The sequence below is a fragment of the Phymastichus coffea genome, unplaced genomic scaffold (genome assembly GCF_024137745.1).
Source record: "Phymastichus coffea isolate CEN01 unplaced genomic scaffold, Cenicafe_Pcof_1.1 PCOF00121, whole genome shotgun sequence".
Classification (NCBI taxonomy): Eukaryota; Metazoa; Arthropoda; class Insecta; order Hymenoptera; family Eulophidae; genus Phymastichus; species Phymastichus coffea.
Window position 1 is genome coordinate 671,565 of NW_026706932.1, and position 13,301 is coordinate 684,865.

At 35.0% G+C, this 13,301-nt stretch overlaps 1 protein-coding gene across 2 annotated transcripts in view; it reads right to left on the bottom strand.

The window, feature by feature from the left end:
- The window catches only part of LOC131671233 (uncharacterized), a 623,217-nt gene extending 610,188 nt beyond the window's left edge, over positions 1–13,029 (bottom strand). Inside the window, exons 1-2 of one of the 2 annotated variants that reach the window (XM_058947500.1) lie at positions 12,633–13,029; positions 12,430–12,560 (exon numbers count right to left, since the gene is read on the bottom strand). Coding sequence is in view for 1 of the 2 variants with exons in the window: in XM_058947499.1 (XP_058803482.1) it covers positions 11,851–11,868 (18 nt within the window). In the remaining variant the exon portion in view is untranslated. Of the gene's footprint in view, positions 1–11,850; positions 11,946–12,429; positions 12,561–12,632 lie in introns of those variants that run through there. The other variant, XM_058947499.1, reaches the window with a different exon arrangement.
- Positions 13,030–13,301: the final 272 nt, after the last annotated feature.

Here is a 13,301-nt window from a genome sequence, read left to right on the forward strand (position 1 = left end):
TGGGGATTAGCGAAAAATAGTTCAGATGAAAGTTGCCCAACTTTGAGGGAGACATATCCCTGTGACCTTGCCTTTGACCTCTAAGGTCATGTTCAAGGTCATCTGAAGGTCAACTTTGTTTTTTTAAATAGGAACCCCTATTTTTGACCCCGGATTCGGAAAGAGCGGGAAATTCTACGTTTAGATAAGGTAATATGTGTGGGATCCGCATGAACCCCAAGGCCATGTACAGGTCATTTTTCCGGCCCGAATAATCTGGGACGCCTAAGGTTAACTCTTCAAACCAGTTTCTTCAACTTTTAAGGGTACATATCTGTATGACCTTGCCTTTGAACTTTCAGGTTATGTTCAAGATCATTCCGCCTTCATCTTCGATTACAGACTAAGCTTTCGTTTTTATGTTTTTCTCATTAAAGAATTATGTAAATATTTATTGTCACGTTCTGACATCACCTTTCCAAAATTCAGATGATAATCTTAAAGTTATTATTTGTATTTTGTAATTACATAAAATCAGAATGATGTTACATGTAAATTAAATATTCATTGCAAAAAATTACTAATGCAACATCATACTACAAATGTATGAAAAATTCTTCAACTTAACAAAAACAAAATAACTTCAATTCCTTTAAGTTCCAAATTTTGGAAAATCATCAAAAGAAAATTAATCATGAAATTTGAGTAATTTTTCAAATTTTCTATTTCCATCAGTCTTGGAAGTTCCGATTGAAATTACGTGATCTTAATTTTGTTTGAGTGATTGAAACCTCTAAAAATGCCTGACTATCAGCCGAATGAGATTATGGATATGTTATTGGTTTTAGGAACTAGTCATAATAATTATCGTGCTGCAGCTAGACTTTACGCTGAACGCTTTCCTCACCGACAACACTGAGATCATAGACAAATAAGTCGCATAACTCAGAGAGCTCGTCGTGGACGTTTGGTTAGGCAACGCAGGCGTCACGTGTATGACGCGAATGATGTACGTGTTCTAGTTGTTCTTGCAATCATTCACCTTGATCCTCATACCAGCAGTAGCCGAATTGAAAGAGGGCATGGTATAGCAAGAAGAACCGTTTTAAGAATTCTCAGAGTCCTAAAATATCATGCTTATCATATTACTTTGGTCCAGGAGTTACAACCTGCACATTTCCAACAGCGAATTGCGTTTTGCCAATGGGCCTTACAGATGATACAGAATGATTTAATTTTTTTCAACTATGTCCTTTTTTCTGATGAGGCTAAATTCCAAAGTGACGGAGAACTTAATAGGCATAATTGCCACTATTGGTCGAATGAAAATCCTCATTGGCACAGAACTGTGAATCACCAGAGGCGTTGGAGTCTGATGGTTTGGTGTGGAATCATCAATGGTTATTTGATCGGTCCTTATTTTTTTGAAGAAAACGTTAACGGGAATAGTTATTTACAGCTAATAAGAGATCAGTTACCTGCAATGATGGAAGATTTACACACGCGACAAAGAATGTGGCTTCAGCAGGACGGTGCAGCACCACATTTCGCTCGAATTGCACGGGCTTTTTTGGATGAAAACTATAATGGTAGATGGATCGGACGAGGAGGTCCAGTTAACTGGCCTGCAAGTTCACCTGACCTCACATCCTCAGACTTTTATTTATGGGGCTATTTGAAAAATGTTGTTTTTGAACAGCAGCCGACAACTAGAGAAGACATGCAGGATCGCATTCGCCGAGCATGCGCTGCAATACTAAGAGAAACTTTACTTGGCACTGTGCGCCATTTCCAGAGGCGGTTCGATTTATGCCTCCAAGTAAATGGGGGTAACTTCGAACATTTGCTTCGAGGTTAAATGAATGATATTTAGAATATGCTTAATAAATGACTTCGTAAATAGCAGATATAAGTTGTATTTGACTTTGTAATCCTCCGGTACAATAAAATAAACATTACAATTTTACTCTGTTCTAATTTCGAACCCTGACCCCACTCATATTACCTCATCTAAACATAGAATTTTCCGCTCTTTTCGAATCCGGGGTCAAAAATAGGGGTTCCTATTTAAAAAAACAAAGTTGACCTTCAAATGACCTTGAACATGACCTTAGAGGTCAAAGGCAAGGTCACAGGGATATGTCTCCCTCAAAGTTGGGCAACTTTCATCTGAATTATTTTTCGCTAACCCCCATAGTTTCCGAGAAAATCGACTGGGTCATTTAAAATGGCCTACCCTGTATTTATAACTTGCGGAGAGTCGATATTGAAGGGGTACAACGTGACCGGAATATTTATAACTTACGGATAGTCGGTAATGAAGGGGTACAACGTGATCGGTACAACATAGTTACTTACGATTGTAATAATGATGGTGATATAAAATGAAGATTAGTATGTATGCTTATTGAAATATACTAATACTAAAGTAAGTGGTCATTCAACGAAATCATATGGCCATTAAATTACTCTATTTATTTGGAAGGTGACTCGTAAAGAAAAGGAGCTCGTGCGCCAGAAAAGGCAGCCATCGTAACACCTCTCCCCTGCGGATCAGAGCTGGGCTGTGAAGCAGAGCGGGTCTGATCAGAAAGCACCGATGGCGAGCTCTTTTCGAGTGTAGGATAGATATTGCGTGCGGGAATTGGCGGAGGAGTTTTTGGGCGAGGAAGCGTCTCGTCATTTCGTTCTATATCACGCGTCTGTTTGTCGTTTTTCTTCGGAAGTGGGCCTTGACCCAAATGAATAAGTAAATTTGCAATCGTTCCCCATAATGCTCCAAGTAGACGAATTCCAAAGCCATATATTGTATATAGGATATAGCCGTGTATAATGGTATTAAGTATATATTTAATTGTCCCTATTATTATTCCTATCATCATTAAGCCTGCGCTTATGGATCCAAAGATAATGAACTTGTTCCACATTTTTTCGGCTGTGCTTTCTGTGAATTTGTGTAAAGCTTTTTCTGACAATAAATTTAGAGCATTGAAATTGTCTAACGCTACGTCTTCGCTTATTATACCCTTCGCCACTTGGTTTAAAACCGCAGATTTCGACGCGGGAAACATAAGCGCCTTTTTGTATTCCGTTAGATCGTTTTCCGTATACTCTTACGGCGCTAGATATGCTGGCATAAGGAAAAGAAGATGGGACCACAGTGATGAAACTAGGCACCACTGACTTTGCGACGAATGGATAGACGCATCAATCTATGAGGAACTCGATACCACCTGCAAATGGCAGCACCAAAATAAACTCAGGGAAGGAAAAATGAAAAAACAATACCCTAAATCAGAAGTGAGAAAAGTGTATAAGATGAATTCTACCGAAACAAGCCGACGCTCACGGAAATTAAATTAATGGACCCTACTCCTAATCCACGGGCAACCTTATGAAAAGCCCGACGAATTGACCTAACGGAAGAAGACGTGATAACAGGAATTGACCCTGAAGATAGAAGATACTTCGAATCAGCTGTATAAATTATAAGTCATAGGATAAAAAATTATTGAACCATTCAATTATATTATTATTTTATTTAATGAACCCATAACTCTTTAATCTTTGACCTATTTCTTTACTCTTGTTTATGTCTAGTCTTAAATCTTTGTACTTTTTCTCTCCTCTCGACCACGCAACTAACTGGACCATATTTCTACCTTAGGATGGAAGAAATTAACGGAATTCTCCTCCGAGCTGTGGCACCAGTAGATGACTCCTGCAATTCGAGTCAAATTTGATGACCCTCAATAAGAAGCTACGGTCATCAAATTATTTAGTACTGTGGGGACCATACGCTCTACTACAACGATAGCAACCCCATCCTCCTCACATTATGGAGAAATCATTATAGAATTTCTTCTTGAGGATGATTACCTTGCGGCAGTATTAAGATTCTTCCCATGTACCGTAGGGGAATGGTCACCTTACACTTCGAATGAGCACTCTTCGGAAGACGAAGACGAGGAAACAACGGACCCAATTGGGTTCACGCCACGATCGACTACACCAGCCTATGCGAAGGAGGATGACGCCGACCGACGATTGCATTTCCTCATACCGCACCGCGATAAACAGGGTAAACCATGGCCAGAACAGCGGGTCCATGACGACTTCATGCAATTTGGACCAGTAGATTATATTAAAACATGGCAAAGCTCTTGCGTGCCTATGGGAGTAATCAAATAAGTATTTAGTTGGAGTGTCACTTCGGCACTAAGCAACTTAAATAAACGTTATATAGTAAGGCGAAACATTCGCCACCTCGACATCTGACAGCCAAACTCCGGAACAGGTCCATGTACGTTTATCATGGTGCCTGCAAACACTATGTTACCAAGACAGAATTGGAAGCACATAGGACCATTTGCCAATACCAAAACAGAAATATGCTGAGAACGCATTGGTTCTGTGGAAGGGCAGTGTATCTTTTCTGTGTATCTTTCCGATTGGGACCAACATTTGTAAGACTGTAATCTAGAGACCTACGATTACAACGGGTCCCTCTTTGATAGTATAAACAAGCTGATCTTGTTTTTGCAAATTCCCTCAGCCAAACCAAAGGACCAAATTTTGTTACTCCAGGACCAAACTTCCAGTCTACAAGACTTAGAGGGGCTAGATCTATTAACCGGACAGGATAACCGCCAACTTGCGTTGCGCAAATAAAGATTGGACCAAATTAACGAGCTTTTGCCTCCTTTTATTAACTATTTTGCTTGTACATCAAAAAAGAGGACATTTTATATTATTTTACTATTATTATTTATCATTATTATGTATATTATTATTTTCTTCTTGTACTATCCTAGTTGGACCCAAAACGTTACCGAGGACGGCAATGATTCTAAGGGGGGAGGGATGTTACGTGACGTTCCATTATGTTATAGTTATATTTTACGATTAAGATTTCGCTCTCGAGAATTCCATTTGGACATAGTAATAAAACACTATAGCTAGCAGTATTCGTGTGCGCGACTCAATGGGAATGAGCGGCAGAGGCTGACTCATGCTGCTGCAGCATGCTGCGACAGCATGCTGCAGTCATCGCGCTTAGCTAGGTAATACGAGCCGATACGAGAAGTGCAAACGTCTAAAGCATATGTGCGAGAGAGAGACGGAATGCGAGGGACAAAGAATATATAATAAACCGGTGAAAACAACGAGGAGAGATTAGTCAGTCAGGACTGAGCGCTAGAGCGACTAGGCCGCAATATTTTCGCATTACAGAGTTCATCTCGCCGATTGAAATCTAAATTTAGTTTGATTCGTCCGAGTTATCCGGTATTATTCCTTTACTTAATTAAAAGTTGAATTCAGTTTGAGTGTTAATAAAAGGCAAAGAAACACACCAACCGTACAGGCAACTTGTTCACGCCGCTAGGACCAAGGAAAAAATATAAATTAATCCACAGTATTAATTGGACATATATGAATATACGTGTACATTTGACGGACCTTACAATCCATTTAAAAAGAAACAGATAGGAGAGAGGACCGATAAATAGAAAATAATATATAAAGGACCGATTGTCAATAACTTTATTTAAAAAATAAGTGAGTACCATATTGTTTATAGATAATAGACAACGCGAGGCGAAGAACACGCGTCTATATATATATATATATATATATATATATATTTTTTAATTTTCGCTCTATCATTTATCAAGTATTCAAGTATTTAAGCTTTATAAAATAAATTTTATAAGTACTATTAAACGCGCTTGAGTATATCCATATGCTTCCCCGTTATTGCTTATTTTATATATAACCGATTACGGATAAATATATACGAATACGTCCGATCGAATATCTCATGATCGCGGTATCGGGAGCCCGGATTCAAATCTACGAAGACTTTGTTATTGACGCGCGAACGAGACGGGGTGCCCGAGAGCCTGATTGCCGCCCGAGTCAAAGGCCGCTCGGCTGTTGAAAGGCCTTCGTACGGGACAAACTCGCCTCGCGCGAGTTGTCACCTATCAGGTTGATATAACCGTTGAAGATACATTGGATTTTTAAGAAGAATATAAAGATCATAATGCAAAAATAGTAGAAGATGAAATTCAATACCATATTTGTAACCTTTTCGTAGCACCTACAGACCACTGTACAGAAAAAAATGACGATATTACCTTTAAACATAAGTAAAAATTTATAGAATACTAGAGAAGTAGCAGAATAAAAACTTTAAGCGTTGAAAGTGTACGTCAAAAATTTAGCAAAGTTATGTCTTTGAGTCAGTTGCATCGTTGGGCTTAGACACTTAATAAAAGTGGTACTTGTAGAGAAAAAATTGCTAGAATTTGTCAGCACACTCATGATAATTTTAAAGCAGCAACAGACGCTGGCTACATTATTTATGATCGAAATATACGTCGATGGGTATTGCAATCTCAAATGAACATAGGTTCAGAAGACGTAAGATTTCAGGCTTTAAAAAACTGGGTTTTGAAATTCAAGATAGCTCATAGAATAGTATCTCGAAAAGTAAAAAATGTGTGACTATGAAAACACTAGAAAGTAATTCAGAACTAATGACTAAAGCAGATGTGTTCATTACTGATGTTAAAATAAGCATAAGAATAATTAGAATTCATAATGTGAATAATTCTGATCAGAGTGAATTCTAATTAGAGATGCACTCCAGAAGAACGCTAACAGTTAAAGGAGAAAAACATTGTTTAGTACAGTAAGTTTCATCGACGACATATAGTTAATTATATAGCCACTTATATCAGCTGAAGAAGAATTACTGTTACCACTCTTTTTAGTTTTGAAGGAAGTTAGCGGGGAGTTTAGATCCATTGTTGAAACCAATTTATTTAAACCGGTAAATGTACGAGGTGTGTTCAAAAAGTAACGAGAATTTTTAAATTTCGCGGGTTTGGAGAGTCCGCTTGTATAAAATTTTTTTTTATTATGTTGGTACACATGCCCCTGAAGTACGATAAAATTTTCAGCAATATTCATTACTTATTTTGTAAGTGGCAGCCGCTAACGTTAGACGTGTTTTTCGAGCTCGGCGATTTTCGTTTGTGAAAAAAAATGGATCAAAGAATTTGTATTAAATTTTGCGTAAAAAATGAAATAAAGTGTAGTAAAGTTTGTCAAATGTTAACAAAGGCATATAGTGAGTCTGCTATGAGTAAAGCAAGGATTTATGAGTGGTATAAGCGTTTCCAAGATGGCCACGAAAACGTTGAAGATGACGAACCACCCGGACGCCCAAGCACATCAACAACCGATGAAAACGTGAAAAAAGTGAAAGAAATGGTTATGAACGATCGCCGAATCACAATTAGAGAAGTCGCTGATGATGTTGGCATATCAGTTGGCTCATGCCATCAAATTTTTTCGAATGTTTTGGGTATGAAACGTGTGGCAGCAAAATTCGTTCCAAAATTGTTGAATTTCGAACAAAAATAGCGGCGAATGGAAGTTGCTCAGGAGTCGCTAAATGAAGTCAATAACGATGCAGAACTACTAAAACGTGTTATAACAGGTGACGAAATATGGGTTTACGGATATGATGTCGAAACTAAGGCTCAATCGTCCCAGTGGAGGCATTCTGGATCGCCAAGACCGAAAAAGGCTCGACAAGTGCGGTCGAATGTGAAGGTTATGCTCACTGTGTTCTTCGATTTTAATGGCATAGTGCATTATGAATTCTTGCCACAAGGTCAAACAATCAATAAGCAGTACTACCTACAAGTTCAACGTCGTTTGCGTGAAGCAATCCGAAAAAAACGCCCGGATTTGTGGCAAAACAATTCATGGCTTTTGCACCACGATAATGCGCCTGCTCACACTTCATTGCTTGTTCGTGAATTTTTGGCCAAAAACGAAACTGTAACGATGCCTCATCCTCCATATTCGCCAGATATGGCTCCATGTGACTTTTTTCTATTTCCAAAAATAAAGAGAATATTAAAAGGCCGTCGTTTTACAAGCATAGATGACATTAAAAGCGAATCGCTGAAAGAGCTAAAAGCTATTACCAAGATCGAGTTTCAAAAGTGTTTCGAGGATTGGAAAAAGCGTTGGCATAAGTGTATTGTATCCGAAGGGGACTACTTTGAAGGCGACAACATTAATGTAGATGAATAAATAAATATTTTTTTCATAAAACGAAAATTCTCGTTATTTTTTGAACACACCTCGTACATGTAGAAGAATCTAAATTTGAAAAAATGACTACAGATATATATATTTTCATCTAGTAACAATTAACGTCATTATAAATGAATTTACAAATGAGATTTTTTAATTGTAGATCTCTTCAAAATATTATTGAGGGAAGTATATTCCCTCAACAAGATTTCAATACCATGCTCTTACTTGACTCCTGGAGTGGTCATTGTGATAGAGTTATAGAAGAGACGACACCGAGTAATAAAATTATAAATGTCAAAATAATACCGACTACGACAACGGAAGAAATTCAACCACTTGATGTTTATGGATTTTTCATATACAAGAACTTTGTTTACAAAGTTCAGATACTGTAACATTGATGAATTATGACTTGAATTTATTTAAAAGAAATGAATTATTAAACTTCAGTCATTAGTCCATAATCAACTATCTTCACCAAGATATATCAATTTTTTTAAATACTCATGGTTCAGGAGTAGCTACATTACTGAAAAACCAGAACAATTTGACAATCCTACTACTTACAATTTTGGAGATTCCTGCAATACGCATTGTAAAATAGAAGGGTGCGAAAACGTGGCTATTATACGTTGTAGTTGATGCAAAAAATCATTGTTTCAAGCACTTTTATAACGGATATCATTATTGTAAGGAGTACAAACAATAAATAAATCCTAATATTCTTGACTTTTCTCATTGGAAACCGAATCTATTATAAGAAGTCCATTACCATTTTTATACATTAGAAAATTGTACACTTTACCCTTTACAAATTTTTTAAATTTTATTTCACAAAACATTGAATCATATCTATCAAAGAATTAATGCTATTTTGATATACATAAATATTTTCTGAGATTAAAATCCACAGTCGGCTTATATCAGTATAATACTTTACTATTTAGGTCAATTTTTTGAGGGTGACTTTTCCGTTATGAGAGTGGATTGAGCAATAGTTTCAAAGAAACCAACTCAATTTTTGTACATTGGGATGTAGATATTTTAGTTCTAACTTTTTTTTCAAAAATAATATACAATGTAATTCATAGCAAATTATCAAGAAGAATTTGTAGTATATCGAAAAATACTTTTTAGGGGTGGGTTTTTTATTATGAGAGTGGTTTGGAAGATAATATGAAACAGCTTAACTTAATTGTTGTATACCACGATATACGTATACCACGGTAATATATTATTCAATTTTTGTTGGATCATTTAAAATTTTTTTCATAATAGCCACAAAAAGATAGAAATTTTATTGAAAGAAATAGGGCTTGTAACCCAACCCCTTCATTGATAGAACTACATGCGTAAGTTGTATATTTACACTAGGAGTAGTACATAATTTAATTCATAGTAAATTATCACATAGAAATTGAAATATATCGTAAAATGGATTATGAGGGTGGTATTTTCATTTTGAGGGAGGTTTGAAAAATAATCTCGAAAAGGTCAAAGTTATTTTAGCATTCTATCCATGATAATATTTTTTGCAATTTTTGTTGGCTATTTTTTAAGTTTTTTTTTTTATAACAATAGTCATAAAAAGGGTTGAATTTTCATTAAAAAAATACGAGTTGCATCCCTTATGATCAAAACTGTAGGCATTAGTTTCGTATTCACGTTAGTATTCAAAAGAAACTTATTTCATCGTAAAATATTAACTAGAACCTCAGATATATTGCAAAATACTTTTTTGAGGATGTACGTTGTTTACTTTTTTTTTTATGAACTATAACATATCAAAAGATTATTTAAATCGGTGATCTCGAATTGGAGGGTTTCCTTGTAGGTAAAAAAGTCACAGAAGAGAGAGAAGTGATTCTAAAAATGAAAACTATTTTTACGTATTTTGGCGAATATTTTGAGAATATATTCACAACAACACCTATAAGTATAATATTATATTCAAAATTTTTCAAGTTACAGTAGGTATAATAATTGAAGCATCACGAGCATCTGTGAATTTGTTCACCATTTCTTATCGAGATAATTTAAAAGAAAATCGATCTCAAAGTTGAGCTCTTATACACAGTCTCTTATGAAAGAGACGGTATCAGAACACTTCATAACGGAAATAAACCGTGAAAAATGTATAAATTAAAAAAAATATAGTAATTGAAAGAAAAATTAATAAATTATATTTTTCTGTTTGAAGAACTGCATGGTACCGTCTATTTCAGCGAAATAACAACGATTAAAAATGAAACTTCTATAAGTTATTGAAAACTTGGGAAATACATAAATATTATATTACTAATAAATGGGAGACAATTTAATGAGATATGGCAATGTCTCAACACGACACACGTGCTATATACAATGTGGCTTATGAATCCATTTTTTGCAGGATCTCGAGAAATTTTAACTTTAATATGCTGCATACGTCTGTACTATGTTGCTGACATGAACTTGCCTTTCCACCTATTTTATTTATAAGATATTTATAAGGTATTTATAAGATATTTTTACTTATAAATTATAAATTCTCAACGAAAATAATTTAAAAAAGAACAACCGTTTGAGGTTATGCAGCTGCTTCGCACTCGTGTTTTTATGCTCTACCAGATGGTATACATACACGCATATACGAAAAAATATAGGCAACATGAGAAAACCAATTCTGAGCAGATGCAACGTTGCCACATCTTCACTTCATTTTGACACTGGTAATTATAAAAAAAATTAAAAATTAACCGATTAATAAATACTTCAACTATAGCTTGTTGAATAATAATCCATTTTGGGGTTTATGCGCTCAAGTATATGTATGAAAATAAAACAGGAACTTGATTTCATTTATATTAAATTAATAGCCTTGATTCTATCCAATGTTAAATGTTATCCAATATTAAATTAAAGCATATGCCCCTTTCTCCTTACCCCATGTCCTCTCGCGACTGTCCTTATCATCTTTAAACCAACTAAAATGTTATAGTAGATCCATTCAAAACGTACCTTTTTCTCGTTGATAACATTTATATTATTTCCAAAAATTATTTAACGAATATAAAATAATATTTTGTGTAGTTATGGAATACGTTTTAATTATGATAATTCGGGTATACTAAAATTCTTAAAAATTTAATACTAAAAATAATCTTATATTACATGCATGATAATCACAAAACCTTCTTGGCTTATTTTTTCAAGATTGACGCGGGTCGATTACATCAAACTTAGTCGATTAATAAATATTGATCTGTGACTAGTGTTTCTTATACATTAAGTACATGATAGTTGTGAAAATATTATTTTTCAAACCGAACCATTTTTATACACATATTTATTAAACATATTATTCGTGCGTTTTTATTTATTAATAAAGTAATTTAGTTTAGAAATAGCCAGGACATACGTATAGTTGTATTTATTGCTTAAGATCATTTAAGAATCAGTTACTGTACTTCAAAAAAAATTAAGCTGCTTTTTTCCTAAGTATATTCAGAGAAAAATATTTAAAACATTAATATATTTCACGAAGAAAATTTCGTAGATATTTTGTACAAAATTTCTACATTCATTTCTAGTGGGGCTTGTCACTTTTCTTGGATTGTATTGTTTGAATCATTCTAAGTTACCAAGCCTATTAGATGTATTTTTGTTCAAACTAAAAAGATAGTGACAAAGACACGGAGAGAGTGTGTGTGTGTGACAGAGTGAGAGTGTGCGTTTGTGATAGAAAAAGTTTAGTATGCTTTATTTTACCTTGAAATGGAACCCCATCTGGTGTGTTTGAAAATACAACAAAGTTTTAAGTTGTTCATTATTTACAACTTTTACAACTAATTTATCAAGATACACTTTTGATGGCCAGTCTTTCTACAATATAAAACCACGTTCTAAAAAATGTAATGTTTTCACTTTTTATACGACACTATACGAATGATTCATGGATTGGAAAATATTTAAAAATACAGTTTCAGTAGTGTGAGTCCTTTACATTAATCTATAACTAGACGAAAGATCAATGAGCCATAACAGCTCAACTTTTGCAAAATAAAAAATAACTAGAACTTCTAACTGTGTTACGGGGCCAAAATAAAGGATGTTTTTCTTTTTATCATGAAATAATGAACGCTTCATCAAGATTTATTTGAGTACTTTTATAATACTATGCAATGTAGTATACTGAATAAAACAAAATTCTGTAGAAACTTGAGCAAGTTACACTTATATTAATATTTCAAAAATAAAACTTGCACTGTAAATACAGTTTAAAATCGTCGATGGAGATGCAAGGGAAGTTAATCAACAGAGGTTACGTTAAGAGCTTGAAACACTTACCACCAGTCAAAAATATTAGGAGCAAATAAAACTGTATGAAACTGTAAATAGAGGTGAACTACATCACACAACACGATATCGTATATCAATGTAAATGAATGTATTTACTGAAAACACTTTTTACCGGCAGACTGAAAAAGATATAGAAAAGAAAAAAGGAATGAATGAGGGGGGGGGGGGGGAAGGAACGTGGCTGGGCTTACACGTCCACCAGTGTCTACTATCTAGTTGATGATTCACTTCTCGAAAGTTGAAGGACGTTGCAGATGTACGCCAAAATTGTCGTGGAGTGTTCACATTAACGCTGCTGCTTTATGCTTGCACTTGGCTCTTTTTACAAATTTTGGCAACACTGTATGGGTGACTATAAATGAAGCCGACGCCTGGATCTGACGTAAATGTTATTGACCGTACTAACGGAAGTAATCTAATCTGTTTTTTGTTTATTTTAAGTTTACAACACTCGTTGTGTTCGGAACATGTAAAGAAAAAGAGATAATGAAACAATTCGCCATTACTTGTGCTCTCAAGTTGTTGCTCTGAACTATATAAGCGGAAAAGCCCGCTGACAATATCACATACCTGAGGGCGACTGCATGACATCACTCCCGGCCAATGGCATATCATGAACTGGTGCGCCGACGCCAAACTATTTCACTACCAATATTCATTCTTCTGCTTCTCTCTCTCTCTCTCACACACACGCAGTCGCGCACACACTTTTACTCGTGATATAATTAAATATATATATATATATATATATATATATATATATATATATATATATATATACACTTGGTTTCGGTTGCTTAAGTTACGGACTGCTTGTTAAATATACAATCTCATATGAATCATCTTCCATTTAAATCACT